Below are 26579 nucleotides of genomic sequence, written 5' to 3' on the forward strand. Positions count from 1 at the left end.
ATATAGTGACCTAAAGTGAGATGTTTACGTGTTTGGTGTGACAGAGTGGCATATGCAGTACACCAGGCAAACTAAGCAGTTCAATTATACCAAAAAAATATGGTAAAATATACGATTTAATAATAATTATCAGTCAGATGTGTATATGTGGACGGTAGATCAGAAGTGTCATCGCCCATGCAGCCTTTGAAGTTAATGAGTACAGGTTAATGAGGCTGTTAGGAAATTGTGCTGGAAATGCCTGAGAACACACGAGCACACACTTGTGAATTTCCATTGGAATGATCTGTACATTTGTGAGAAAGCAGAAGTTTGAGAGAAACGTAATTTGGTTAATCTGGTTCTTCTGCAGACTGAAGACATTTTAGGATGCTTGGCTGTTAGTTGGTTAACTAGGATGCAGACAAGACAGTGGCTAGTCTCTTAACCATTCCTTAGCAGGACTGAATCACCATGGGAACACGGTACTCCGGTTAGTTGCCACTCTAGTGATACTATGTAAATGTTGTGCCACTGAACTAAATGCTTTCCGGACAGCCACATTCACCAGGGAAGTGGTGTTAAACACTGCATCTAGAAATACCATATATACAGCACCAGCATGGCTCCTGCTTCTACGTGACAGAAAAACATGTATTTTTTAATACATTACATAGTTTCATGTGAATGCTACATTGTGTGTAAGACCACCCATACACAGAATAATATACACTGTGCGTGAATACATGTACAGGCAGTGCCCTCTAAATCTATTGGCCAGTACATTTTTTGGCCAGTTTTTTGCTGTACACCCACATTATAAGAAAAGACAAATAAAAGATGAATATGAGGCAGAAGGCAGAAGTACAGTATGTCACTTTTTATTTCGAGCTGTTTCAACATGTTTCACCAACTAACAATAACACCACCTTCAGTGTGTTACTTTATGTGAGTAAAAAGTACCATGACATTTGACCAGGGGTCACGACTCCATGTGGGTTCACCTGATATATAAATGGGTTAAATACAGAAGCAAGATCCTGTGTGGAAACTGATACATTCATTTCTACTACGCTACTGAATAAATACCAACTCTTCCACCCTCTTCTGGACTAACATCAAACTGCATCCCACAAGTTTTTCAAGCTGAGTTAGATGGTTGTGTGTACAGCTGCTGTGCAAATAAGGCCACTGCTGCCATTTCAACCCCCCCCCCCCACACACACACGTATATAAAGCACAGATGTACACACAGCTTGAAGGCAACATTATAAAGGTCACATTTTTATCAATTTAATTCAGAGAATTTAAGTGCTTTTTGAAGTAGTGCAGAAAAAGCAAAGTACTTCACGTATTTTAAAACGATTTCACGACTGGCACCAATGGAACCAATGAATAAAAGGCCAGATAGAAGATATAACATGTGTGATGTGAACATAGTAACACTATCGAGAGGTAGCAGTTAATTAAATACAAGTCATTTACATTTGCACATACAGATATGGCACACTACAAAATCCTGAGTATTCATGTAATCTTTTAGGATAGATTCAATGAAATATGAATTTAAAATGATATGCAGGTAGGAAGGTAATCCAGTCCAAATGATGCAGTCAGGCATTCCTACCGCAGGGAGGGATGTATTCCAGACCCAGGAGAGCAAAGATCTCCTCCTCTGAATTAGCCCTTAGATACTGTCTCTGATTAGAAAGAGAAAGATGAAGTCATTACATACTGTCTCAGATTAAAAAAAGAGGGAAGGAGTCTATATACTGCCTCTAACTGTAGAGAAAGAATAATCTAAATCTAGAATAAAGACGTTAAGTTTAACACTCACTAAAAGAAAACTGAGAGCGTTTTGAGTCAGAAAGACATTTACAAACAGATCACACTTTACCTTCCCAGGACACTTTTTCAACAGATACTCCCCATGGCTACTGATGTCTAAAGACAATGTCCCCTTTAATGTATATTGGTGTGAAATGAGCAGACGTAGGGAGTTCTTAGGGAATTTTTCCTAGCCACTGATATTCAACACTGTTGTTGTTTGCTCCTTGGGGTTTCAGGCTGGGTGTTTTGTGAAAGCACTTTGCGACAACTGCTGATATAAAAAGGGCTTTATAAATAAATGTGATTGATTGATTGATGTGGGATGTCTGGTTCTAAAATCTAACTCCACGTATAAACACTATGCATGTAATAATTTAACATTTGAAGTGAATGTACCCTTGAAAAGTTTTCGTTTAATGTTTACTTCTTCACATTTGCTTTGGCAATGCAATAAAATAACTGGCAAGACAAAAAGCCACCATAGATGCCAATTCAAATGAGGAATTGGCATTTGAAAAATATTGTAATTGTGTGAAATCAATACAACTAATACATTTACAAGATAAATAATAACAACAGAATGATAACCATGGACAGCAATAAATAATAAAAAATTAGGACTATCTTATGCTCAACATTAAAACTAACAAGCCACTATTATAAACAAGGCCACTAGAATTTATGTTACCACCAATGTTATATAAAACCCAAAAGCTTAACCCAGAAGTCACGCATATCAGCTGTTAAAACAAACACTGCACAACCCTGTTATCCAAACACACAGGGAAATGAAACAGATTGTTACAAAATTACAACCTCTTATTTGACAAATTAAAACAATCAATTAACTAAATTGTCACATGGCCATAAAAAGAGAAGCTGGCAAAATATCTAAATTCTGTCAAGGACAAATTATAGACAGATCCTGACCAAATTCGGACTCAGTGACCACCAGCTGGCTACAGAAACAGGAAGACACGAAAAGGCATGACAACCCACAGAGAAGCGTGAGTGTGGGCACGGCAGGGAGGTAGAGACAGAGATGTACTTCCTTCTCCATTACAAAAAAATATTCAGCAAGAGAGTCATTTCTCAATTTACTCCAAATGTAAAATTACTACATTTTAAATAGCCATAGATGAAGGAGCAACCATTTCTCTTCCAGCTGAATACGCATTTACCCGATATGGCCTGGCGGGTACTGAGTAGTAATACTGGTTATTACAGTTTTTCCTCAAATGATAAAACACAAAAGCCAATCCTCTAAACCTAATTACCAGTTGTCTAAACACATTTACTAAATCTAGCCATCATTTTCCAATATCATAAACATATTTCACATGATGACACAATTCACAAAACACAATCCTCCGTTCTCATAAATCTTAACACATTTTTCCTTGCTAAAACACAAGTTGCAAAAGAACTCTGCTCATATTCTCAAATGAAAGCTCATGTGATGCAAAATGCTTGCCACAGTCAGAAATATTTGAACACAATGAACACACCTGGCGTCATTCATTACACACAACGACTCAAAATTGAAGACACTTGTTGCTAATGCTGTGACCACATGTATAAAAGCAAGTTCAGAGTGCACAGTTTGCTGAAGATTCCAAACAAACACAATGGATGAAGGCAGAGTCAGAGGAAGAGGAAGAGGAATTCGAGTCAGAGGAGGGAGAAGAGCTGGCCATGGAAGAAGAGGAGCAGGCCAACAAGGAAGAGGAGTTCAAATCAGAGGAGGAAGAGGAGCAGGCCAACGAGGAAGAGGAGTTCAAATCAGAGGAGGAAGAGGAGCAGGCCAACGAGGAAGAGGAGTTCAAATCAGAGGAGGAAGAGGAGCAGGCCAACAAGGGAGAGGAGGAGGCCAACAAGAGAGAGGAGAAGGTCCAGGAGGGAGAGCAAGACAACCTCGCACCATCATTACGGACGAGATGCGAGCAACAGTAATTGACCATGTCATTGTCCATGGCATGAAAATGGCTGAAGCAGGACTAAGAGTCAGTCCAAACCGGAGTAGGTTCACTGTGGCCACCATTATCAGGGCATTCAGACAACACAACAGGTATTGTACTCTATTGCTTTCTTTGTCACAATACAATTTTACAAGCCTGTGAAAGTAGTCTATTGGTTTCAAATCAGTTGTTACTGTATTGTAAAACATGTCAATTGACAACACATGTTTCTTTCTTTAGAGTTGAAAGAATGCCACATAGAGGTGGGAGGGTTGCCATATTTACCGCAGCCCAAGAAACCCTCATTGTGGATATGGTTCGTGAGAGCAACCTCATCAGACTCCAGGAGATCAGAGACAAAGTAATTGCCGATAATGTCAACTTTGAGAGCATTGATGATGTCAGCTTGGCCACAATAGTCTGAGTTCTCCGGCGCCAAAAGATGCGGATGAAACAGGTCTATAGGGTTCCCTTTGAGCGCAACTCTGCGCGACACAAAGACCTACGTTACGAGTATGTGCAAGTAAGTATACATCCATGTTCACAGTACAGTTAGTGGACATACTGTGTTGCTCAGTGGCCTACATTACTTCTGGACAATACTGTGCTACCTGACTGACTGTTGTTCTGAACACCTGTGCACTTTCACATTTTCACAGAGGATATTACAGTTGGACGCGATGGCCAGACCTCATGAGTACCTCTTCCTGGATGAGGCTGGCTTCAACCTGCAGAAACGAAGGCAAAGAGACCGTAACATCATTGGCCAAAGAGCCATCACTGAGGTTCCTGGCCAACGGGGGGGTAATATTACTCTTTGTGCGGCCATGGGTTTGGAGGGGCTTGTCCACCGGCATGCTGTCCTTGGGTCTTACAACACCAAACGTCTCCTCACCTTCCTAGAGGAGCTAAAAGACATCCTCCTGGACCGCCAACTACACCATCCTGGGCCCGCACATCACATTTATGTGATCATTTGGGACAATGTACGCTTCCACAGAACAAACCAAATCAGAGAGTGGTTCACCACCAACAGTAACCACTTTTTAAACGTCCGTCTGACACCCTACTCCCCTTTCCTGAACCCTATAGAGGCGTTCTTCTTATTGTGGAGATGGAAGGTTTATGACAGACAACCATACACTAGAGAGAACCTCCTAAGGGCAATGGAGCTGGCCTGTGTTGACATCCCAGTGGAGGCCTTCCAAAGATGGCATCATCGATGTGGATGAGGTGATGTGGCCCAATGCAGCTCAGCGACATGATGCCGCACAGTGATTGTGGTGTGTGTGTGGTGTGAATAAAGTAAATAGAAAAACTTCACACCCTGATCATGTTTTCAAGAGTACTGTTGTGTGCAATAGATTCTGTTTTTGCATTGAGTTGTGTTACAGTAGTGTACATGCAGAATTTACTATAGATTTATACTCTTCATATGAAACTCACAAATCTAAATGCCTAATCCTCTGCCGAGATCTAAGAAGATCCATTACTGTAAAGTTTCTAAAAATATGCATTGGCAGTTATGAAACAAAGAACCTTCTCACAAATTGAACATTGTGTTTTCAATTGTTTTGCTGTAGTGTGTAATGATGTGTATAGTGTTTACATTTTTGAAAGCTTCGAGCTGCTCTTTTGGTGTGAAAGTTTAAGTTTTGAAGTGAGAAGGTGTGGTTGTGTTTAGACATTGGGGAACATGGAGGAAACGTTTGTGAAATGTGTTTTAGCATTTGTGAAAAACTGTAATATGTTTACAAGTGTAATTAATTAGCGACTGTTTTTATATTATCACAATTTTCTTTATGGTTCCTGCTAGTAACCATTGTAGTTCAATGAAGATGATATAATAGCAGTAACTGTAGCAGTTTAATGATGATGAAGTAATAGTAGCAATGATAGTAGTTTAATGATGATGTAATATTTTTAACTGTAGTAGTTTAATGATCCGACTGAGGACCATGGCCTCGGATTTGGAGGTACTGATTTTCATCCCCACCGCTTCACACTCAGCTGCAAACCGTCCCAGCGCATGCTGAAGATCCTGGTTAGAAGGGGCCAACACGACAACATCATCTGCAAAGAGCAGAGACGAAATTGTGTGGTCCCCAAAACTGACACCCTCCGGCCCCTGGCTGCGCCTAGAAATTCTGTCCATAAAAATTACGAACAGAACCGGTGACAAAGGGCAGCCCTGCCGGAGGCCATGGTCCTCAGTCGGAAAAGGGAAAAGGGTGGCTTGCCCACTTCAGGTTGGTGGAGAGTGCCTGCCTCAAGTGGAGGAGTTTAAGTATCTAGGGGTCTTGTTCACGAGTGAGGGAAGGATGGAACGGGAGATTGACAGACGGATCGGTGCAGCTTCTGCAGTAATGCAGTCGATGTATCGGTCTGTCGTGGTGAAGAAAGAGCTGAGCCGCAAGGCGAAGCTCTCGATTTACCAGTCAATCTACGTTCCTACTCTCACCTATGGCCATGAGCTTTGGGTCATGACCGAAAGGACAAGATCCCGGATACAGGCGGCCGAAATGAGCTTTCTCCGCAGGGTGGCCGGGCGATCCCTTAGAGATAGGGTGAGAAGCTCGGTCACCCGGGAGGAGCTCAGAGTAGAGCCGCTGCTCCTCCACATCGAGAGGGGTCAGCTGAGGTGGCTTGGGCATCTTTTTCGGATGCCTCCGGAACGCCTTCCTGGGAAGGTGTTCCGGTCCCGTCCCACTGGGAGGAGACCCCGGGGAAGACCTAGGACACGCTGGAGGGACTATGTCTCCCGGCTGGCCTGGGAACGCCTCGGTGTCCCCCCGGAAGAGCTAGAGGAAGTGTCTGGGGAGAGGGAAGTCTGGGCATCCCTGCTTAGACTGCTGCCCCCGCGACCCGGCCCCGGATAAGCGGAAGAAGATGGTATGGTATGGTATGGTAGTTTAATGATGATGTAATAGTAGTAACCATAGTAATCCAATGATGATGATGTAACAGTTGCCACGACTGCCTGGCAACTCACGTCTCCAACACCATCGTTAAGTTTGCTGACGACACCACCATCACAGGCCTGATCTCTGAAAACGACGAGTGAGCCTATAGAGATGAGGTAAGGTCACTGACTTTGTGGTGTCAGAATAACAACCTCCAGCTCAATATCCTGGCATTGTTGATCACAGGAAGCAGCGGCTGGGAGACCACGCCCCCATACACATCAATGGGTCTGAGGTAGAGAGAGTTCACAACATCCGGTTCCTTGGTGTCAAGTGACGACTTAACCTGGTTTCATCACTCTACCATCGTGGTGAAGGAGGCTAGGAAACAGCTCTTCATCCTACGCCAATTAAAGAGATTTGGCATGGATTCCAGGATACTCTCCAACTTCTACAGATGCACTATCGAGAGTATCCTGTCCAGCTGTGTCACCGCCTGGTATGGCAAGGTACAGGAGTATTCCCTCCAAAACTAACAGGCTACGGGACAGTTTCTTTCCTCAGGCCGTAAGGCTGCTCAATTCAGGAACCCCTCCTCCCTTTCATCCATAGTCCCATGCACACCTGTCACTTTATATCATGCTCATCTGCCAATCATATCATGCACACCTGTAACTTTATATCATGCTCATCTGCCAATCATATCATGCACACCTGTCACTTTATATCATGCTCATCTGCCAATCATATAATGCACACCTGTCACTTTATATCATGCTCATCTGCCAATCATATCATGCACACCTGTCACTTTTACATTGCACTACGGTTGTACAGTTGTATAGTTATTATTATTCATGCATGTTTTTTTGTATACTGTTATTATTGTTATCTTGTTATCGTGTTATCTTGTTCTCTTCTTATTTATATTATAATTACTGTTACTTATTTATTTTTTTACTTTCAACTGCACTGTCGGGAGTAGGAAAACCAAGCATTTCATTGCCATAACTTGTTATTGCAAATGACAAATAAACCTTTTGAAATTGAACTTGGAACAGTAGTAACCATAGTAATTTAATGATGATGTAATAGTGGTAACCATAGTAATTTAATGATGATGATGTAATAGGAGTAACTGTGTTGTAGGTAGAGATATAAGTTGTAGTTACGATGCCAGTGGTAAAAGTTATAGTAGTAATAGTGTTAGTGGGTACAGATATTAGAAGAAAAACATAACTGCTTTATTTTATATAGCAGTTATCATTACAAAGTGAAAACGACGATGCCAGTGGTAAAAGTTATAGTAGTAATAGTGTTAGTGGGTACAGATATTAGAAGAAAAACATAACTGCTTTATTTTATAAAGCAGTTATCATTACAAAGTGAACCTTAAAGCACTTTAAAAAACAAATGTACAGTTCAGTTGCTGGTCTTCTCTTGATGGTATTCCACAGTTGACATGGTGTTTAGTCAGTTCAGAAAGGCAGTACTATGGGAGCGTTGATGGTACAGGTAGACAGAATAGTCAGAGAGAAAGTTAGCTCCGGGCCTGTCCATCTACTTATCTTATATTAGTGGTAGTAGTAGTGTTAGTAGGTAGAGATAGTGGTGGTAGTAGTGTTGGGTGGTAGTAGTGTTAGTAGGTAGAGATAGTAGTGGTAGTAGTGTTGGGTGGTAGTAGTGTTAGTAGGTAGAGATAGTAGTGGTAGTAGTGTTGGGTGGTAGTAGTGTTAGTAGGTAGAGATAGTAGTGGTAGTGGTGTTAGTAGGTAGAGATAGTGGTGGTAGTAGTGTTAGTAGGTAGAGATAGTAGTGGTAGTAGTGTTGGGTGGTAGTAGTGTTAGTAGGTAGAGATAGTAGTGGTAGTAGTGTTAGTAGGTAGAGATAGTAGTGGTAGTAGTGTTGGGTGGTAGTAGTGTTAGTAGGTAGAGATAGTAGTGGTAGTGGTGTTAGTAGGTAGAGATAGTGGTGGTAGTAGTGTTAGTAGGTAGAGATAGTGGTGGTAGTAGTGTTAGTAGGTAGAGATATTGGTGGTAGTAGGTAGAGATATTGGTGGTAGTAGGTAGAGATATTGGTGGTAGTAGGTAGAGATAGTAGTGGTAGTAGTGTTAGTAGGTAGAGATATTGGTGGTAGTAGGTAGAGATAGTGGTGGTAGTAGGTAGAGATAGTGGTGGTAGTAGGTAGAGATAGTGGTGGTAGTAGGTAGAGATAGTGGTGGTAGTAGTGTTAGTAAGTAGAGATAGTGGTGGTAGTAGTGTTAGTAGGTAGAGATATTGGTGGTAGTAGGTAGAGATATTGGTGGTAGTAGGTAGAGATATTGGTGATAGTAGTGTTAGTAGGTAGAGATAGTAGTGGTAGTAGTGGTGGTAGTAGTGTAAATAACAGTAGTAGTAGCATTCATTTTAATATGTAAAATAGTAGCTTGTTAGTTCGAGGGCAGGTTTTACTGAGAAAGATAAAGCCTCGACCTGGACTAAATAAAAAATAAAAACATCAAGCACAATGAAAAAGTCGGTTGAGCTTGATTTTTTAGTCCAGGACTAGACTTTATCTCTGTCCGCAAAACCAGCCGTTTATATTCAGCCAATTATGGTCCCTACAATTTATTCTACAATGAGGAAGAGATAGAAAACATTTTAAACTAAACGGAAGTTGATAAGACCACAACTGAACCCTCAGACCACTGTAGCTGTCACAATGTCTGTGCAGGTGTCTGCTCTTCTGAGAACAGCACGCTTCTCCGCCAAGTATGTAGTATGACCTACTATATGAGCATGACATAGGGCTGGTTTTGCAGACATGGATTAAGCCTAGTGTAGGACTAAAACAATAAGCTCAATGGAGTTTTCTATCAGTCTCTTACATGGACTATGAGCCCACACCTCTTTAGAATACTGCTTCAACTGTATCATCAACTGAGGGCTTTCTTGCATGCACAGCCCGCTTCACTTCCTCCCACAACATTTTGATAGGATTAGGATCTGGGATTTGGCTCTGCCATACCATAACATAACATAACATTTCTTCTTTTTGAACCATTCTGTTGTAGCTTTGCTTGTGTGTTTTGGATAATTTCCTTGGTGATCCATGTTTCAGTTTCAGCTTTTAGACAGATGGCCTCAAATTCTCAAGAATTCTGTGGTACAGTTTGGAATTCATGGATGACTCAATTAAGGCAGGTTGGCCAGGTCCAGAGGAAGCAAAGCCGCCCACACCCAAGTGACCCTGGCTCCACGCTTTATGGTTGGTGTGAGGTTATTCTGTTCAGGGCAATGTTTTGTTTTCGTCCATCATAGCATCTGGCATTGCGGCTGAACAACTCCAACTTCAACTGTATAAAGCATGCTGTTCCAGTAGTTTTGGTGTTACCCAGGTGTCTTGATGAAAGCAGGGGCTTCTTCCTTCCTAACATCCCATGTAGGCCAAGTTTGTGCAGTCTTTCTGACAGTTGACTAATGCACTTCCACACTGACTGTGGAAAGGCCTGTAGATTTTTTGATGTATACCCAGTGTTCTTAGAGATTTCTATGAGTATCTTTTGGTCAGCTGAAGTTGGTGGGACAACCTGTCCTTTGTATATTGGTAGTAATCTAGAATTGTATTAATTTGTAGATTATCTTTTTGAAAATGAAATTATGTAATTTGCTTAGAAATGCCAATTGCTTAGAAATGGCTTTGTAAGCCCTCCCAGATGTAGGGGCATTAATAATCTTTCTTTTGAGGGTTACAGATAGGTCTTTTGATCTTGTCATGTTGTGTTACCACCCACCTATTTAGGAGAGACCAAATCTTTACACTACCATTTTGTATTGATTTTCACCTGTTTTGATGCACATGATTCAAATCTTAACCATTTTATGTGATGGTAAAGGCACAATAGGGTTGTACTAACATTTTCTGCATAAGGATATTGCACTGTCTGTTTATTTTAATTGCATGAAAGGTTTCAAAGTGAATTGTTTTGTGTAAACTGTTAAATGGGTTACCTTCATCAATGAATGTGGTTGTAATTTAGCTCAAATATCCATTTGTCCAAATATGTAGGTAAAAAAACTTGCTTTTAATTTTCCTTTGTATCTGTGTGTATCTGTGACCTTTAAAAACCTTTGACTAAAGTGATTGGGAAATGTAAAGAAAGCATTTAAAGTGTTTGTGTATGCATGTCATTACCTTTGTGCTGTCATACAGAGTATGACTGCTCAGAGTCATGGCCCTCTCATGAACAGCCCAGCGACGCAGCTCTCTCTCAAACAGCTACAGAGTAAAAATATAAAAATAACAGGAATGAAAAGAAAGAGTAAGTAAAGAATCAAAAGAACAAATGAAAGAGAGCAAATCTTCCTATGGACCTCAGTCACACTGTGTCACCATTATTCTGTGCAGACTGAAGTGTCAAACCCCACAGACTTGTGAAGATCTGAGCCAATATCATATACATAAAATGGTGACTGCTACAGGACCCTTTCAGAAAGCTAGGTGAAGCCGTCAACATATCCCCCTCAGATCTTTACCAGTGCATAAAAGTTGCAGGGCTTAGGGCAAAATTTAGGACTGGACCATTGAATATTCTTGGAAGCCATTTTGGACTATTGAGATGCATCTAAAAGCTTTACATCAGAGTCTAGGGTTACATGTTGGACTTGCCTTCGATCCGGTCCAGCCCAGCAATGCAAAGGCAAACTGGCTGTAGGGAGATACCACCATGTCCACTCTCACCGCCATCCAGGACCGGGAACCCGAACACTGAGACAACATCGAGCTCTCCTCCCGGGCTTGGTCATTTGTCTGAGGAGACGGTTCTGTTCGTGAGTGTAGGAGAGTGCTTTGGGCTGAAATTGTTTGTGTTATTCTCCTTTCGTTTTCTGTGCTCAGTCTAAAGATGGAGAAACATCTTTCAAAGCGGTCCATATTAGAAGGCGGCCGTGCAGGACCATCTTTGCTCTCTAGATAAGAATTCCTGGTGGTCTTATGGTACAACAGGAAGCCCTGGGGACAGAATACAGCATTACACCTCGGTGGGCATAGAAACAGCCTTGCTCAGCAGACATTTTGAACCAACAAGGCTTGCAAAAACACAGATTCCAGGGAATGGTTGACAAAAAGTTTAAGGACTGAAATCAGAAAATTGGGTATGAGTTACCTGTGCTTCCAGCCAGGAGACCACCTTAGCCATGAGCCCCTCCTCTCTGCCCTCTTCTGGGTGAGTTATCAGGAAGTCCACATCATGACCTGTCTCTTTACCTCTACAGAAAGAAAGAAACCAAATATGGAAAGTGAGCGAGGGAGTGTGAGGGAAAAGTACAGAGACACATCAGCTGAATGTCCCCGACTGTGTGAAAACTACTTGTCCCACAAGTACCGGCATACCTCCTGAATCCTCCGATAAGAGTGATCTTTGCCCCCGGGAGCACCTCACTGACTGCCTTCTCCACAATCAGACCAATGGCATCAGCCTCTGCTTTTCTAACAGGCTGGTTTAAGTCATCATAATACTGCACACCTGAGCAACAGAGACACAAGGAGGACAGGGAAGTGTGAACTGTAGGTAAAGGAATCTTCAGGCTTACTAACACAGACAACTGACACGCACAGGCAAACACACCTGCTCGTTGTGCTCTGTTGAGGTTGTGTCCTGATCTTTGCAGGTCAGAGGGCGTGTGTATCCCCTCCCTGAACCAACGGTCGGCTGTCTTCGCGCCCACACCAAAAATTCCCGTCAGGGCCTACAATACACAAACACACACATCTCTCCAAAAAGTGCAAAACAGGGGAATGATATCCAGTAACCCATACCAGAGATGTGTCCAAATTCACCTTCATGGCCTTGAACTGTCTAGACTCCTTTGTGGTCTCCACTTCACAACATACACCATCTTCCAGAACCTCCTGACAGACAGAGGAGGCATTAAGAGGTTCATTTAAAGGTTTTGATGCAGTCATGATATAAGAGACCACACACATACAGACAAACAGAAAGCAGAGAAAGAGAGAGACAGTGAGCGTCTGCAGACCTTGATAACCCTGAGTGAGTGATCCCCCAGACAGGGCTGTCCTCGTAGTTGCTCCACTCTTCTGATCTCCTGTGGGAGAGACTTCAGCAAGGCCCCCGCCCTCCGGAAAGCCACGCCCCGTCCCTCGTTTTCACTGAGCTCAGCATTCTCAGCCAGAATGGACAACGCATCCTATCAGGGGTAAAAAGGGGTGGTAGAAAAAGGGAGGGGGGGAGGACAGAGAGGGGGGGACAGAGGGAGTGGAAAGAGACTGGCAGAGAGGGAATGTTGGAGATAAATGACACAGTTAGTTCAGAAACTAGAACATGCTTCTTGACAATTTGAGTTAGTAATTGGGATGGAAAACTGTCATCATAAACGTCCTTCATAATGTCATTATCGAGTAAATAGGAGATTTGGGAAAGAAAGGTACCCACAATCAGCACTGTGTTGTGGTGTAGTAGAGGGGTGTGTCTCTGACAGGCATAGCTGGGTAACGACACGACCGCCAGCTCTGTGCCAGGCTCATCTCTCTCCTGTGGAACAGAGATGTGTCCATTAGACACCAGAGGTAAACGGACTGAAACAATGAACACACGTCATATCTTTGTATGTTTCACATTACAGAGTCTGTAACAGCACCATGGAGGCCATTTCAATGTTTGATGAACCCTCTTTTCCACTATGAAAGGATGATGTCATCAGTTAAGGTGTGAGTAATACCATCAGCACCACAAAGACGGTTAAATCCCACCTGAAGTTTGTGTCGGTCCAGTATGGCCACTGGGCGGCTGACCTGCATGCTCTCAGTGTACCACATTATGTCCAGGAGGTGGACTGAACTAGGTCCAGCTGTCCGGCATTCCCCTTCTTCTCTTCCTTGTCCCCCAGTCTGGGAGTCCAGCCAGGTCCAGACCTCCTTCCAAGAATTATTCTCGGAAATAAGGTGAGTGATGGATTGGCTAGGGTTAAGAGGAATAAGTGGTTGCCAAGTCAAACCAATGTTGCTGGCTACATCCCTAAACTGTGCCTAGCCACCATTGTCTTCTTTTGCAATATTTAAAATATAATGACTTGATGAACAGACTTAATCAGTCTTTCTGCCCTATATATATCGAAGAAAAGCCGGGACAAAAGACATGGAAAAGTTCGCGATTGTTATTCTGACTACCTGAAGGAGTCTTGTATGTTGAATCCTTTTCCCCGGCCGAGCCGAGAGAGGAAGGCTCTCCGGCTCGCTCCCATCTTTCTCCCCAGGAGGAAGATGACTACCCCGGGGAACTTGCTGTCACCGCTGCTGTTCCTTATGACAGAAGATATCACTTTCCGTCGCTTTAAAGGAATCATACCTAAGAACAGACTCAATTAACTGTGTACAAAAATATATAATAGAATATATACAGCAACAAAGGTTTATAATCAAAACGATCCAGTTGATTTGCTAGCACAACATCATCATTCTACAAAGTCAGGTAGCGGTGCGCTTTGCAGTAGTGCCACACTCAAAATAGATCCGACCAGGAAACAACCCCGTTAAGTTGGTTTCACATTCAGACATTCCACGGACGCCCAACAGATGCAACAGACATGCACCTTAACGTAGCAAGCATTCAAACGCAGTCATATCAATTCAGGCATAACTCAAGTGCAAACAATACAAAAAACGTGTTACCAAATGAACCTTTGAAGTGCTCAAGGTAATCTGGTACGGTATATTACATTGTTTTTCATTAGGCAAAGCAATTAATGAATTCTCATCACATCTGTCTGAAAATATTTTTTATATTTTTCTCCAAAAGCAACAAATACAAATAAAATGAATGTTATGAAATACATATTAAGCACACATTACTCTTATTTGCATTATTTCAGTTTGGCATTTGGCCTCGAGTTCTTGTCCACATCAGTGAATAACGCCATTATCAGTACACTAAGGGTAAAATCTTTAGTCCTGGTGAATCCATGTCCTGGAGGAAAGTGTCAGGCTCATGGGAATGGCAGTCATTCAACTCCATTCTGAACATAATTCCTTAATAGAGTTAAAGAAAGGAGAGTATGGGGGTCAATTCACTTTATTTACATATTCAATGTTTCTTGGAATCTAAACCTAAACTGGGTCAAAATCCTGTTCCTTCAGCGGGCAGATATGGTCTTGGATTTGTTCATTTGCTGATAATATTGTGACCGACAATGCCAAGCGTTGGCTCAACTGAAGCTTGCTTCATCCACACAAATGTACCTGTGATGGCTCATTGCAGGTCAATGGAGTGGAGTTTTGTGATTTCCTCCCATGCATTACAGAACAGGAGTAAAACCAGGGCTGTTTCTCCAGGTTTTCACTCATACCTTGTGCTTGACTGATTTATGAGGTCACTAAAAAAAAACAGGGTACACTGGGTCAGCTTTTCCAAATCCTGGTCCTGGGGACCCCAAGGTGTGCACATTATTTTTTTTTTGCCTTGGTAATCAACCTATCATCAATTCATGAATTTTAATCAAGTGTGTAAGTACTAAGGTGAAAAACAAAAACATGCACCCTTTGCGGTCCCCAGAAACAGGATTGGGAAACACTGTACTAGGCCCTCCGTGGAATTGGTTTGACACCTGTGGTTTTCTGTCTATCCTGCTCCATGTTGAAAGACATTGTTCGTTTTCACAAGCCCTCTTATATGTTTAATAGTTTGTCAATGGCCAATAGTGCTTTCCACCATGTAAAATAAATTAGAAGTGTAATTATGGATAATAATCATGTACAGTACAGTTGTGCAGTGATCTTTTGTTAGAGCAGTACATCCCTAACAGGTCACATAGAAATCTGGGGCCATTGGGTGGTGATTCTATTCTTTTGAATAAAGCAGGCAAAACAGTGTAAAATATATATAGTATACTTTCCAAATTTAGTGATAATCAATTAAGAACAATTTAATTGGTGATAAGAAACCATAATTGACAAGAGAGAAAACAATACTATCAAATGTAATCCTAATACATTATATATAATGTATTTCAATGTGAAACATGTCTTTGTAGATTAAACACTGCCTATTTGATTTTGTGTATCCTATTGTACTCAGTCAATGTAAAATGTTATTAAAGTTTCTGGGAATATTGGCTTTTTGATGATCTGAATAGTTTTTTTACGAGTTAAATAATATTAAGAGTTAAAACTATTACCATGGCAATATAATAACGTTATTTTAATTCAGGTGAAGCCATTCAGCTCTATCAACAGCCGACTGAACCAAAGAGAGACATCTCACTAAATGATTAGCTGGAAGTGGCAGGGTGGGTGGGGCAAACGAAAGGCCCTGAACAGAAAACAATGAGCCAGTGAGATGTCTCGTTTTAGCGAAAACCCTCTGTGGGGCGGTGCCAGTAAGCAGTCTGGACTAAATCCAAAAATAATACGGCCGAGTCATGGAGTGGGTTATCTAGTTCCAGGTCTCCAACGCGGTCACCCCGCCTACTCTTTTCTTACCACGCGCCTGTGTCGTCAACGTCACACGTGCGCGTTATTTTACAATTGTCTTAAATCAATCAATAAAACAATCGATGTTATCGTGATATACTCAACGGACACTGAGCTGGAAAGGACACGTCCACCTAGTAGTATAAACGAGGCTTTAAATATAGGTTAACAGCTGGTGCAGTAAGTTTAACATAAATGTGTGTTCAGACTATTTTACGTCGGTGATGTTTGCTATTTGTTAGTAGTTTAATGAAAACATTAAACATTGATGTGGTTTCTTTTGTGGAATTTTAAGCACGCTTCCTTTTCAATTCATCTGAAAACCCCCACCACCCGCGAGTGAACCCCCACCCGTCTAATAAAAAAAAAAAAAGGTCATATGATCATTAGTTTACTTCCTCAAACTATTTCAGATGTTAGTATGTTCCAGCAGCAGTAGCAGCGTGAGTGGTTTTCGTCCGCCCCTCCCCAGTAAAAAGGTATTTTCTTATGTTGTCCACAGACTTACCAGGAAACGAAAGAGCTGTGGCTATTTCAGTGAAGCGGTAGCCAGCTAGCTCATGACAACCTCCGTGGCGAGACCTGGACAAATGAAGCCACCACAAACCCGGAGAAGGGGAGTGAGTGCAGCATTGTTTTTCGTGCTGTTTACCTGCACGCTCAGGTGTTCTGGATGTGAAAAACCAAGCAATATCGTACTGATCTTAGCCGATGATCAGGATGTGTATCTCGGGGGGATGGTGAGTTATTATAATTGTTCAGTTTTTATTTACTACAACTACATTTTGTGCGTAAATCAAAAGTAATGTACTTTCCAACTATAATGTCCAGGCGTACGGAAAACGTGATTCTCTACCTCATATACTGGCGTTAATGTGATGGTGGGCTGACTGTTTTTAAGTCTCTGATATAGTTTGATACTCGCACTGCCATTGTAGGTCCATGCTTTCCATGCGTAATTTACGTGGTTAAAGGCTAGTAACATTGTGCGACTTACACAGTAGCCCATTATGTTGTGTACCAGTGACATTGCACGATCAGTGCTTATAAAGTCAGATTACATCAAAACGTATAAACATCATGTATAAACATGTTTTTTGCTAAAATGTATTACAAGATAGGTTAGTAATAATGACAACGGTAAGATAGTTAATAGATGTCCTGTTTTGGTCTGTTAGTTTATATTAATTCATGATCTAGGTTTAAGCCAATAAACCAAAACCAGCCCTCTAATACTAAATGTCTATAGTTTCTGATAAAACAAAAGTGCGGATGTAAGGTTTCAAATCAAGATAAAAGAAACCACTTCTCAGTTTTGTGCTTCTATTTTACAGACCCCTATGAAGAAAACCCAAGCCCTGATTGGAGATGCTGGAGCAACCTTCTCAAATGCTGTGAGTATGGAACAGCTTCACATCAACATGGTCCTCAAACCTGCAACAACTGTCTGTTCATCTCACATTGCATTACCTGACAGGTCCCACCACTGGTAAACCACACACAACCAAGTAATCAGTAAATTCATTTTTATTTAATGTAGTAACTATCACAAAAGTCAGAAGTTGAGTGAAAAATGCAAACATGAGTTGACAAGAAGGTGGAAGTAGGGGAACCATGGTGTTTTAGTGGTTCAGAACTCATCCCTTCCTGGTTCTTTGCTTTCCACCTCTGTCTCTCCAGTTCACAGCGACCCCACTGTGTTGTCCCAGCAGGAGTAGTATCTTAACAGGGCGGTACCCCCATAACCATGCCGTCCGGAACAACTCCCTAGATGGTAACTGTTCCAGCCCCCTTTGGCAGAAAGGTCAAGAGGCCACAGCCTTCCCTGTCTACCTCAGCAAACAGCAGTACCAGACCTTCTATGCCGGGAAGTACCTCAATCAGGTAAAATACACAAAAAAAGGAATGCAGTGGATATAAAGTAATTTTTGAGGGGGAAAAATAAAAAACAACCTGGTTGCATAAATTAAAACTTGATTCAAGCACCTTTTGATTTTTACAGCACTGTCTCTTTTGGGTAGGAGTCTATTAGCATGGCACATCTTGACGTGGCAATATTTGCCTACTCGTCTTCGCAAAAGCGCTCCAAATCTGTCAAATTGCAAGAACATCTCCTGTGCACAGCCCTCTTCAGATCACCCCACAGATGTTCAATTGGATTCAGGTCTGAGCTCCGGCTGGGCCGTTCCAAAACGTTAATCTTCTTTTGGTGAAGCCATGCTTTTGTGGATTTGGATGTGTGCTTTGGGTCGTTGTCGTGCTGAAAGGTGAACTTCATCTTCCTAATGGAGGCCTGAAGGTTTTGTGCCAAAATTGCCTGGTATTTGGAACTCTACATAATTCCCTCCACCCTGACTAAAGCCCTGGTTTCAGCTGAAGAAAAACATCCCCAAAGCATGGTGCTGCCACCACCATGCTTCACTGTAGGTATGGTGTTCTTTGGGTGATGTGTAGTGTTGATTTTGGGCCAAACATTCCTTTTGTAATTATGGCCAAAAAGCTCAACCTTGGTTTCATCAGACCATAACACATTTTCACAAATCCTTTTGGGAGACTTGGTGTTTGTTTTTGCAAACTTCCGTCGGGATTGGATATATTTTTTTGTAAGAAAAGGCTTCCGTCTTGCCACCCTACCCCATATGAAGAATATGGGAGATTGTCACTTGTAGCACACAGACTGTTCTTGCCAGAAATTCCTGCAGTTCCTTTATGTTGCTGTAGGCCTCTTGGAAACCTCCCTGACCAGTTTTCTCGTCTTTTCATCAATTTTGGAGGGACGTCCAGTTCTTTGTAATGTCTTTGTTGTGTCATATTTTCTCCACTTGATGATGACTGTCTTCACTGTGTTCCATGGTATATCTAATGCTTTGGAAATTATTTTGTACCCTTCTCCTGACTGATATCTTTCAACAATGAGATCACTCTGACGCTTTGGAAGCTCTCTGTGGACCATGGCTTTTGCTCTGAGACGCAACTAAGAAAATGTCAGAAAAATCCTGCTGAACTTTATTTATGATTAATCAGTCACTTTAAATGATGGAAGGTGTGTAATGACTGCTATTTAACATGAGTTTGAATGTGATTGGTTAATTCTGAATACAGCCACTTCCCCAGTTATAAGATGGTGTGCACATTTATGCAACCACGTTATTGTAAGGTTTTTAATTTTTTCCCCTCAAAGATTTGTTTTTCAGTTGAATTGTTCACATTATAGGTCACATTAAAAGTGGAAGAGGTTCTGACATGATTTATCTTTTTCATTCTTTTACATCACAAAAACCTGCCATTTTAACAGGGGTGTGTGTCGACCTTTAATATCCACTGTACCTGCCAAACACACACACACACCAACCACATGTGGTCCACTGTGAACTCACACAGTGCTGACATGCAATGTGGCTGTGCACGTCAGTCTTCCATAAAAGTTAACTAAAACAGTCATATAACTATTGCTCTAGGCTACTTCCTGGATGTCGTAGCGTGTCATGATCTGATGGTTCACACAGCATAAGTAAGGCTAGCTGAGATGAAAATAATCAGATCTATGAATCGCCTCAACTTCCAAACTGCATTATAAGTTCTCTGTTATAAAAAGAGTAGGAAATGCATCTCCTTTTTGCTTCTTGCGTTCCCCTCCCCAGTGCTGTCAGTAGAATCATCTACTAACTTCAGGATGTACTGTAAAATTTGTTTTGATTTCTAAGTTTACTGAAATTTAAATGGAATTGTCACCAACCGTGTTTGACTTATGTTCACATGTTCCTCTTTCTCCTCAGTACGGGAAGAAGGAAACCGGTGGTGTAGGCTATGTTCCCCCAGGCTGGGACCAATGGCATGCACTTGTAAGTCCAGTACACACACACACCTTCTTGGTTCATGATGACGACATCACAGCTGTTGACACACTTTATATGTTGCAGGTTGGTAACTCTCAGTACTACAACTATACTCTGTCTGTCAATGGGAAAGAGGAGAAGCATGGGGACAGTTATCAGAAAGACTACCTGACTGACCTGATAGTAAGTTCTAACCCATCCAATTCACCTGCAGTTGTTGCGTGTGTGGTTGTTGTAGCTGAGGTTTTGTGGAGGGTATTTGTAATTGTGTCATCAGAAGTTTTGATGACATGCACAGGAATCACTTCGCGTTATGATAATGTTGATTCTAAGGGAACTGTTTTGCTCATATGGACGCTTTGCATATTATGCTAAGATCAGCGAAACCTGTTACTCTGTCCAATACCACGCACAAACACAACCAGTTAAATACTGACACATGAGAAATGAATAGCTTGTTCAAAATATGTTTAAGGTGTGTATGTAGGTTAATGGATAGCTGTTTCTTTCCTTTCCTCTGAGTGTCTATGAATATCCCCACCCACCCTGGTCACATTGTGTGTTTCCTCTGAGTGCGTCTGTCACTGTCTTGTGATCTTGGAAATATTTTGTCTATGGAGAGTGTGGAATCGTCTTAGCCCTGACTAAATGACCTCAACTCTGCCTTTACGTTTTTTTGGCTTTCAGTATGTTCACACCTGCTACCTTAAATGGTAGTGAACAGGGATTGTGTGGTTCAGTCTGGTCGTATGTTGTTGAGATGCATATTTTGTTATTTAGCAGTGATGACTGATATTTAGAATATTTGGTATTGACATTTAAGTATAATGTTGTGTTGACAGCACAACACTCCAACCCACTCAGCCATGGGAACCAGTACTAGATAGTAGGAAATAAAGGAATTTCTCTGTCCATCTGCATAAGTGTGTTTGCTAAATGACTTGAATGCAAAACTTAACCCCCATTCTTCATTTATTTTACTTTGTATTAAGTAACTGAGCAGTGACCAAAGGCTTGTTGTAGTGATGGTGGAAAATACTGATACAGTTACGTGATATTTCCATGACTGATCAAAATGTTTGTTTTTTTAATGTTTGCATATATTGCATATATTATATTGAATCATAAATGTCTTGAGAATTGTACCACATGTCTGCTGAGTATTGTGTCGTGAGAATCCTGGTCATTCTCCTAGTACTGGGTGCTAAATCAAATCCCAAGTCGACATTAAGCAAGACAGATACTGTTAACGTTGCTATTAATTTTTCCTAATGTGGCAGCCTCCTGTTACCTCTCCAATTTCAAGTGTAGGACCTTGTGTGGTGATGTAGCCCTATAACGAGGCCCAGGACCGGGCCAGTAATGATTCCCAGATGTGTTGAACAATCACCACTGTGTTCCGATTACAGCGCTTGTATGGTTTAGTTTTATTCTAATTAAACACATGCTGATATTTGTTAACCCACCAAGATCCAAACCCACTGCTGTCTCTGGATGCCTGAGAAGAGTTTTGGCTTATAGCTGGGATCCTTCGATTTTGAAAATAACAAAGCCCACGTGTTTGATCAAATGTAGAGCAATAGAGTACACACAAATATACAAAGGTAGTGCTATGAAAACTAAGCCTGACGGTCTGATATATAAACATTTATTGTTTTACCCTTTATTTTCTGGCTATACAGGGGCCACTCATAGTTCAGTGGTTAGGTCATCTGACTAATAACCGAAAGGTTGCTAGATCGAATCCCAAAAGCTAAATATGAAAGAGTTCTGTCCTTGAGCCAGACAGGTAATCATAATTGTTCCTTGTAAGAATGTCTGCTATATTACTAAAATGCAGTGTTTTCATTAATTCTTGTGAGCCATTTGTCATTGATATTAGTTTGTTTGTATATGTCATTACTCGATTACTCTAAAAATGTATGTGGGAACTAAGGATCCAAGATTTAAATGTTTCACCCAAATTGTTTGGGTTCAATAAGATAACGATTTTGTTTGTATTTCATGTACTGTAACAAAATAGAATTTTCTATCTATAGTTATGAAGTTTCAACCATCTAATCAGATATTTTCTCTTATCTTTCCTTTACCACTGCGCCTCCTCTCTAGTTGAACAGATCTCTCCATTTCCTGGATAGCCGGAGCCCTCAGCGACCCTTCTTCATTATGTTGTCCCCTCCTGCCCCTCACTCCCCCTGGATTGCTGCCCCTCAGTATGAGAAAACCTTCCCTGATGTCAAAGCCCCCCGTGATGGCAGCTTTGATAAACCTGGAAAGGATAAACACTGGTTGTTGCGGCAGCCTAGCAACCCCATGACCAGCACCTCCCTGGACTTTCTGGATAATGCCTACAGGAAGAGGTACAACAGCCAGTTAGAACTAGTACACAGCTGGTGACATTTCATTTTGACACTTTTCTGATATTCCTTCCGATGGTTGTAATTCTCCTCCGGTCCTGTAGGTGGCAGACCCTGTTATCAGTGGATGACATGGTGGAGACACTGGTCAAGAAACTAGAAGCATTGAATGTGCTTAATAACACCTACATCATCTACACCTCTGACAATGGCTATCACACTGGTAAGTGCAATGGTCTGTATATTTCTGTCTCTATATTTGGGTATCTGTTGTTTGTTTCACACTTGACTTCCTGTGGTTGAAGAAACCAATTAAATTCACAGCTCGACCTTACACATATCATCTGCACATTTGCCTGATTACTTTAAACTATTTTGGGTAGGTGTTGTTTTTTTTTGGTATCAGAATGTCACCACTAACTCTTGAAGTTGACGTCCTACAGTATGGTATTTCTATCGTGCTTTGAGGTATTACGCTCTCTCACCAGGTCAGTTTTCTCTGCCAATTGATAAGAGGCAGCTGTATGAGTTTGATATCAGGATCCCCCTCATGGTGCGTGGCCCAGGCATCAAACCCAAACAGACTCTGCCAGTGAGTCCCTCCACAATGTCTTCCATCTTTCAATGTATCCATTTCATTCTCCATCAACCAACCTTCCCTTCATTCATTCATTCATTCATTCATACCTACCTATTGTTGCCTTTTTCCAGGCCCCAGTGTTGAATATAGACCTGGCACCCACTCTTCTGGACATCTCAGGACTGAACCTCTCAGTCGTCAACATGGATGGACAGTCGTTCCTCTCTCAGATGGTTAGAGACCTTGTCGGTTGGCCTCTGATCCTCTTTTACTTTGTGCCTTTTTTGTGCATCTCTGTTCCTCTCTGTCTGCTAATCCTCAGTTACTTTGTTTGTCTGTAGGCCCCCGAGCTACGTAATGGAACAGCTCGCCCGTACTTCCTGGTGGAGTACACAGGAGAGGGACACCTTGGACCTGACCCTGCCTGCCCCAAACTGGGCCCTGGTCTGTCTGTACGTTGCCTCTTTACAATGCAGTTCCAGTTTTTATTAGTAATGTGCAGGACTACAAGTTCCTTGTACCCCTTACAACAAGCTATTGTAGTCTCCGTATTGCCATCCACCATCATTGGTATTACTCTTACAATCATTAGCCCGACGTTGTGTATTGGATTATGAAATGGGGTTGTCTCTCTTTCTCCAGCAATGTTTCCCAGACTGTGTGTGTGAAGACGCCTACAACAACACCTATGCCTGTGTCAGAACCCTGGTGGAACCCAACCTACAGTATTGTGAGTTTGCAGACACTGAGGTAAGCCTGTGCGTGTCCATGTTAATTGTTTTATGCTGTCATAAAACCAACATAGTGTTGGTTGTGTGGATTTGAATGCGGTGTCTAATGTTCTGTCTCTCTCTCTCTCATCAGTCATTTGTGGAGGTTTACAACTTGACCTCTGACCCACACCAATTGGAAAACATTGTTAAAAAGGTTGACCCCACCCTCCTCCAAGCCATGAACCAACGACTGATCAAGCTACAATCATGTGAGGGCGACAGCTGCCGTGCCGCCAATAAATAAAGACTGCAGGCTGGGCGGCAGTAGTTTTGTGCTAAATTTTAATTGCAAATTGACAAATCCATAGGCAACAAAATATAGATCTGAAAGGGTTTAATAGATATAAGCAAATGTAGTGATGAGCTTGTTTAAGATGGAACAGGAAATGCCTTGAAAGAAGCTGGTTATGTTCAGAAGATGCGAGTGTCACCACATAGCCTGACACTAAGTGATTTTTACACAACACATTTCATGTAGATACGGCTGTCAATGTTTAGGAAATCCCATTTAGAATGTGAAGACGATGCCCTTGGAAATGGTCCAATTTGACAGATTTTGCCTGATATTCACAATCTTGATCTTTTAGATCTATGAAAGTGCATAGGAGGCCAGAGAGGTGGTCGATTGGTTATGATTAGCATATTGAGCACTGACCTACCTGAACTGTGCTGACGGCTCTCGTGGTGTGTGGATGGGCTTGCCATGTCCCTTAACCTACCCTCAGCCCATCCGCATTGTGTGAAGTTGCTGAAAAGCAGAAACGTTGCCCTGTGTAATCTAATTTATTGCGTAACAGGTACACATTTTATGTGCAGATGATTATCTTTACGTCAGGAGGAGGGGTTAAAATTGAAATAACCACATCAATGTTTGGTAATAAATCTGTGCAGAAAATTTAACCCATCCTAGAATGCACACTTCATCGTAACTGTGGTCATTATATTTGAGTATAGGTCTTACATCCAATCAGGACATTTCACTATTAAGCTGGAGCCCACAAAGTTATTAGAGGTTGCAATGGCAGGTACTTTCCACAGCGGTACAGGATTTTGACCAGATTTAGTCCTGGGGTAACTGGAGTAGGAAGTATTTCCTAGATACTGATGTAAGGTCTTTTCGCTTTCAAGTTTAGGATTTATGAAAGACGACCTGATCCCTTATCTGTGCCCAAGGCCAACTTAACCAACACTTCAACTTAGCCACCCCCCTTTTGGTTTATTCCCGCAGGGTGGCAGAAAACGATGCAAGTAGTGAATTCTGTTGCATGAATGGAAGTGACTAGATCGGCTTCGTGCCCAAATGAAAGGGTCTGGTTGTCTTTTCTGCTCATTGTATATGTGGTGTACGAAGTGGATCGCTGTTCACATTTAGTCTAACAGCACTTTTATAGGAAATGAATGAGAGAGTAATTTGAGAAGTGAATACTGGATGAGCCTGTTCCTTAAGAATGTGAACCCAAAGTCTCTTCTGTTTATGTACGCCTTTCTGCCCACATCCTAATAATCTGTACTTGTTCCCAAAGTGTGCACTTGTTTGCTTCCCTTTTTGTATTTTGAGGAAACGTCTGTTAAACTGTTCAGGGCATGTCTATAACAATCCAATGCTTTTACAGGTGGCAGGAGTGTAAAAGAGCACTTTGTAAGGACAGATTATTTGGACATTGGCCAACTGAGACATTGGCTTTAGTCATCAGTAGAAGTTACATATGTATACCTGATTTGTATCACTCGATATTCCAAAATCTTGTACAATCTTGAGTATTTACCATTACAGTACTGATGAGAGCCTCTTTAAATGAGAAATTATGTTTTCCTGTTTGTTGATTGGACATCATCTTCCCAAATTGTTTTTAAAATGAATGTTGCCTTAGACAGGAATATATAATTGACATAAGGGATATTTTTTATATTCTAACCTTGGATATGGATGAAGATGTCATCCATGCGCCTTGTCATTTTGCACTGAAGCTGCTTTTTAATGCCTTGTTCAATGTGAATATGGCTGTATGGTGAGAAATCAATAAATTATCAGCATTCCAGAGTTTAAGTACATTTTATAATTCAATGGTGTGATTTACAATTTGTGAAGAGTTTGTTTTGACAACATGGCTGGAAGGGAATCCAAGTGGAAATGGAACACACAATGAGGTCTGTTCAGAAGGCTGCAGTGTCTTAACAAGTAGTTAGGGTACTGGAAGCTGACTGTTTGAAATAGCAGTCCTTCCTTGAATGTCTGTCAGACACTTACCTTGATATGATTGCAATGTAAGATATTGAATCATGTAATTTCTAGACAAAGTTTCAAATCTATTGTCAGACTTCTGACTGAGTTAGATGAATAGTGTCACCATTAATACTGCAAACACACTGAAAGACTCTGAATCAGACAGTTTTCCACACCAATAAAGCTCATTCAAGATGAAAACCGTTTAAGAGACCTTCAAATTCTACTCCATATGCTCAATGTATTATACTCCTGATGAACTACTTTTAGCAAAAAGAGTTTTCCAAAATCTTAGTAGTATTAACCCTTTGACGCGTACGATCACACTGGTGTGATCAGTCTAGAGTGGTCCCTGAAGCGTACGATCACACCGGTGTGATTAGAACGTATCGTTTAGAACGCATCATTAGAACGCCTAGGTACGAGTGACGTAACAATGGCTGGTCAGACCGCGCTGTTATTTACTCACATTTAGCTCAAACAGCGTTTATAACTTCATTTCCTGATTGTAATTGTTTCAAGACCACACTATGTTATTAACCAGGTAGCAAGCATAAAAAAGTGTTACTTACGTACCAACAGGTAGCCAACACTAGAAGTTAGATTTTCTACAATAAATATAATACGCAAAAACGAATTATATTAGCGACTACTATAGAGCATCTAACCATTTCCTG

At 41.5% G+C, this 26579-nt stretch overlaps 2 protein-coding genes across 3 annotated transcripts; one reads left to right on the forward strand and one right to left on the reverse strand.

Annotated features, from left to right (window-relative positions):
- Positions 1–844: 844 nt before the first annotated feature.
- On the reverse strand, positions 845–14154 carry polm (polymerase (DNA directed), mu). Its single transcript, XM_010866234.3, has 11 exons — positions 13835–14154; positions 13418–13625; positions 13101–13199; positions 12685–12855; positions 12488–12559; positions 12276–12396; positions 12041–12173; positions 11814–11916; positions 11318–11659; positions 10844–10927; positions 845–1679 (listed from the first exon to the last, which is right to left on the reverse strand). The coding sequence occupies exons 1-11, from the start codon at positions 14008–14010 to the stop codon at positions 1593–1595; spliced, it is 1596 nt and encodes a 531-aa protein (XP_010864536.2). The 5' UTR covers positions 14011–14154; the 3' UTR covers positions 845–1592.
- A 1979-nt stretch (positions 14155–16133) lies between these two features.
- gnsb (glucosamine (N-acetyl)-6-sulfatase (Sanfilippo disease IIID), b) lies at positions 16134–25725 on the forward strand. Of its 2 annotated transcripts, XM_010866237.5 has the most exons (14): positions 16134–16312; positions 16428–16506; positions 16635–16872; positions 17467–17526; positions 17813–18016; positions 19909–19974; positions 20053–20151; positions 22078–22328; positions 22430–22548; positions 22814–22917; positions 23037–23138; positions 23247–23357; positions 23548–23655; positions 23770–25725. In XM_010866237.5, the coding sequence occupies exons 3-14, from the start codon at positions 16693–16695 to the stop codon at positions 23920–23922; spliced, it is 1557 nt and encodes a 518-aa protein (XP_010864539.1). In that variant the 5' UTR covers positions 16134–16312; positions 16428–16506; positions 16635–16692; the 3' UTR covers positions 23923–25725. The 2 variants fall into 2 exon arrangements, with proteins under 2 accessions (XP_010864539.1, XP_010864540.1); XM_010866238.5 differs by lacking the exon at positions 16428–16506.
- The last annotated feature ends 854 nt before the right edge of the window (positions 25726–26579 follow it).

The sequence above is a fragment of the Esox lucius genome, chromosome 14 (assembly GCF_011004845.1).
Source record: "Esox lucius isolate fEsoLuc1 chromosome 14, fEsoLuc1.pri, whole genome shotgun sequence".
Classification (NCBI taxonomy): Eukaryota; Metazoa; Chordata; class Actinopteri; order Esociformes; family Esocidae; genus Esox; species Esox lucius.

Bases quoted from the DNA above. Each gene is read 5' to 3' on its own strand.
- polm (XM_010866234.3), bottom strand. From the start codon at position 14,010: ATGATTCCTTTAAAGCGACGGAAAGTGATATCTTCTGTCATAAGGAAC. The intron at 12,560-12,684 runs GTCTGCAGACGC...TCTGTCTGTCAG, and splicing joins ACTCACTCAGGGTTATCAAG to GAGGTTCTGGAAGATGGTGT. The intron at 1,680-10,843 runs GTAATGACATGC...CTTTCTAATCAG, and splicing joins CTCTGTATGACAGCACAAAG to AGACAGTATCTAAGGGCTAA.
- gnsb (XM_010866237.5), top strand. From the start codon at position 16,693: ATGACAACCTCCGTGGCGAGACCTGGACAAATGAAGCCACCACAAACC. The intron at 17,527-17,812 runs GTGAGTATGGAA...CTGTCTCTCCAG, and splicing joins GAGCAACCTTCTCAAATGCT to TTCACAGCGACCCCACTGTG. The intron at 22,918-23,036 runs GTGAGTCCCTCC...GCCTTTTTCCAG, and splicing joins AACCCAAACAGACTCTGCCA to GCCCCAGTGTTGAATATAGA.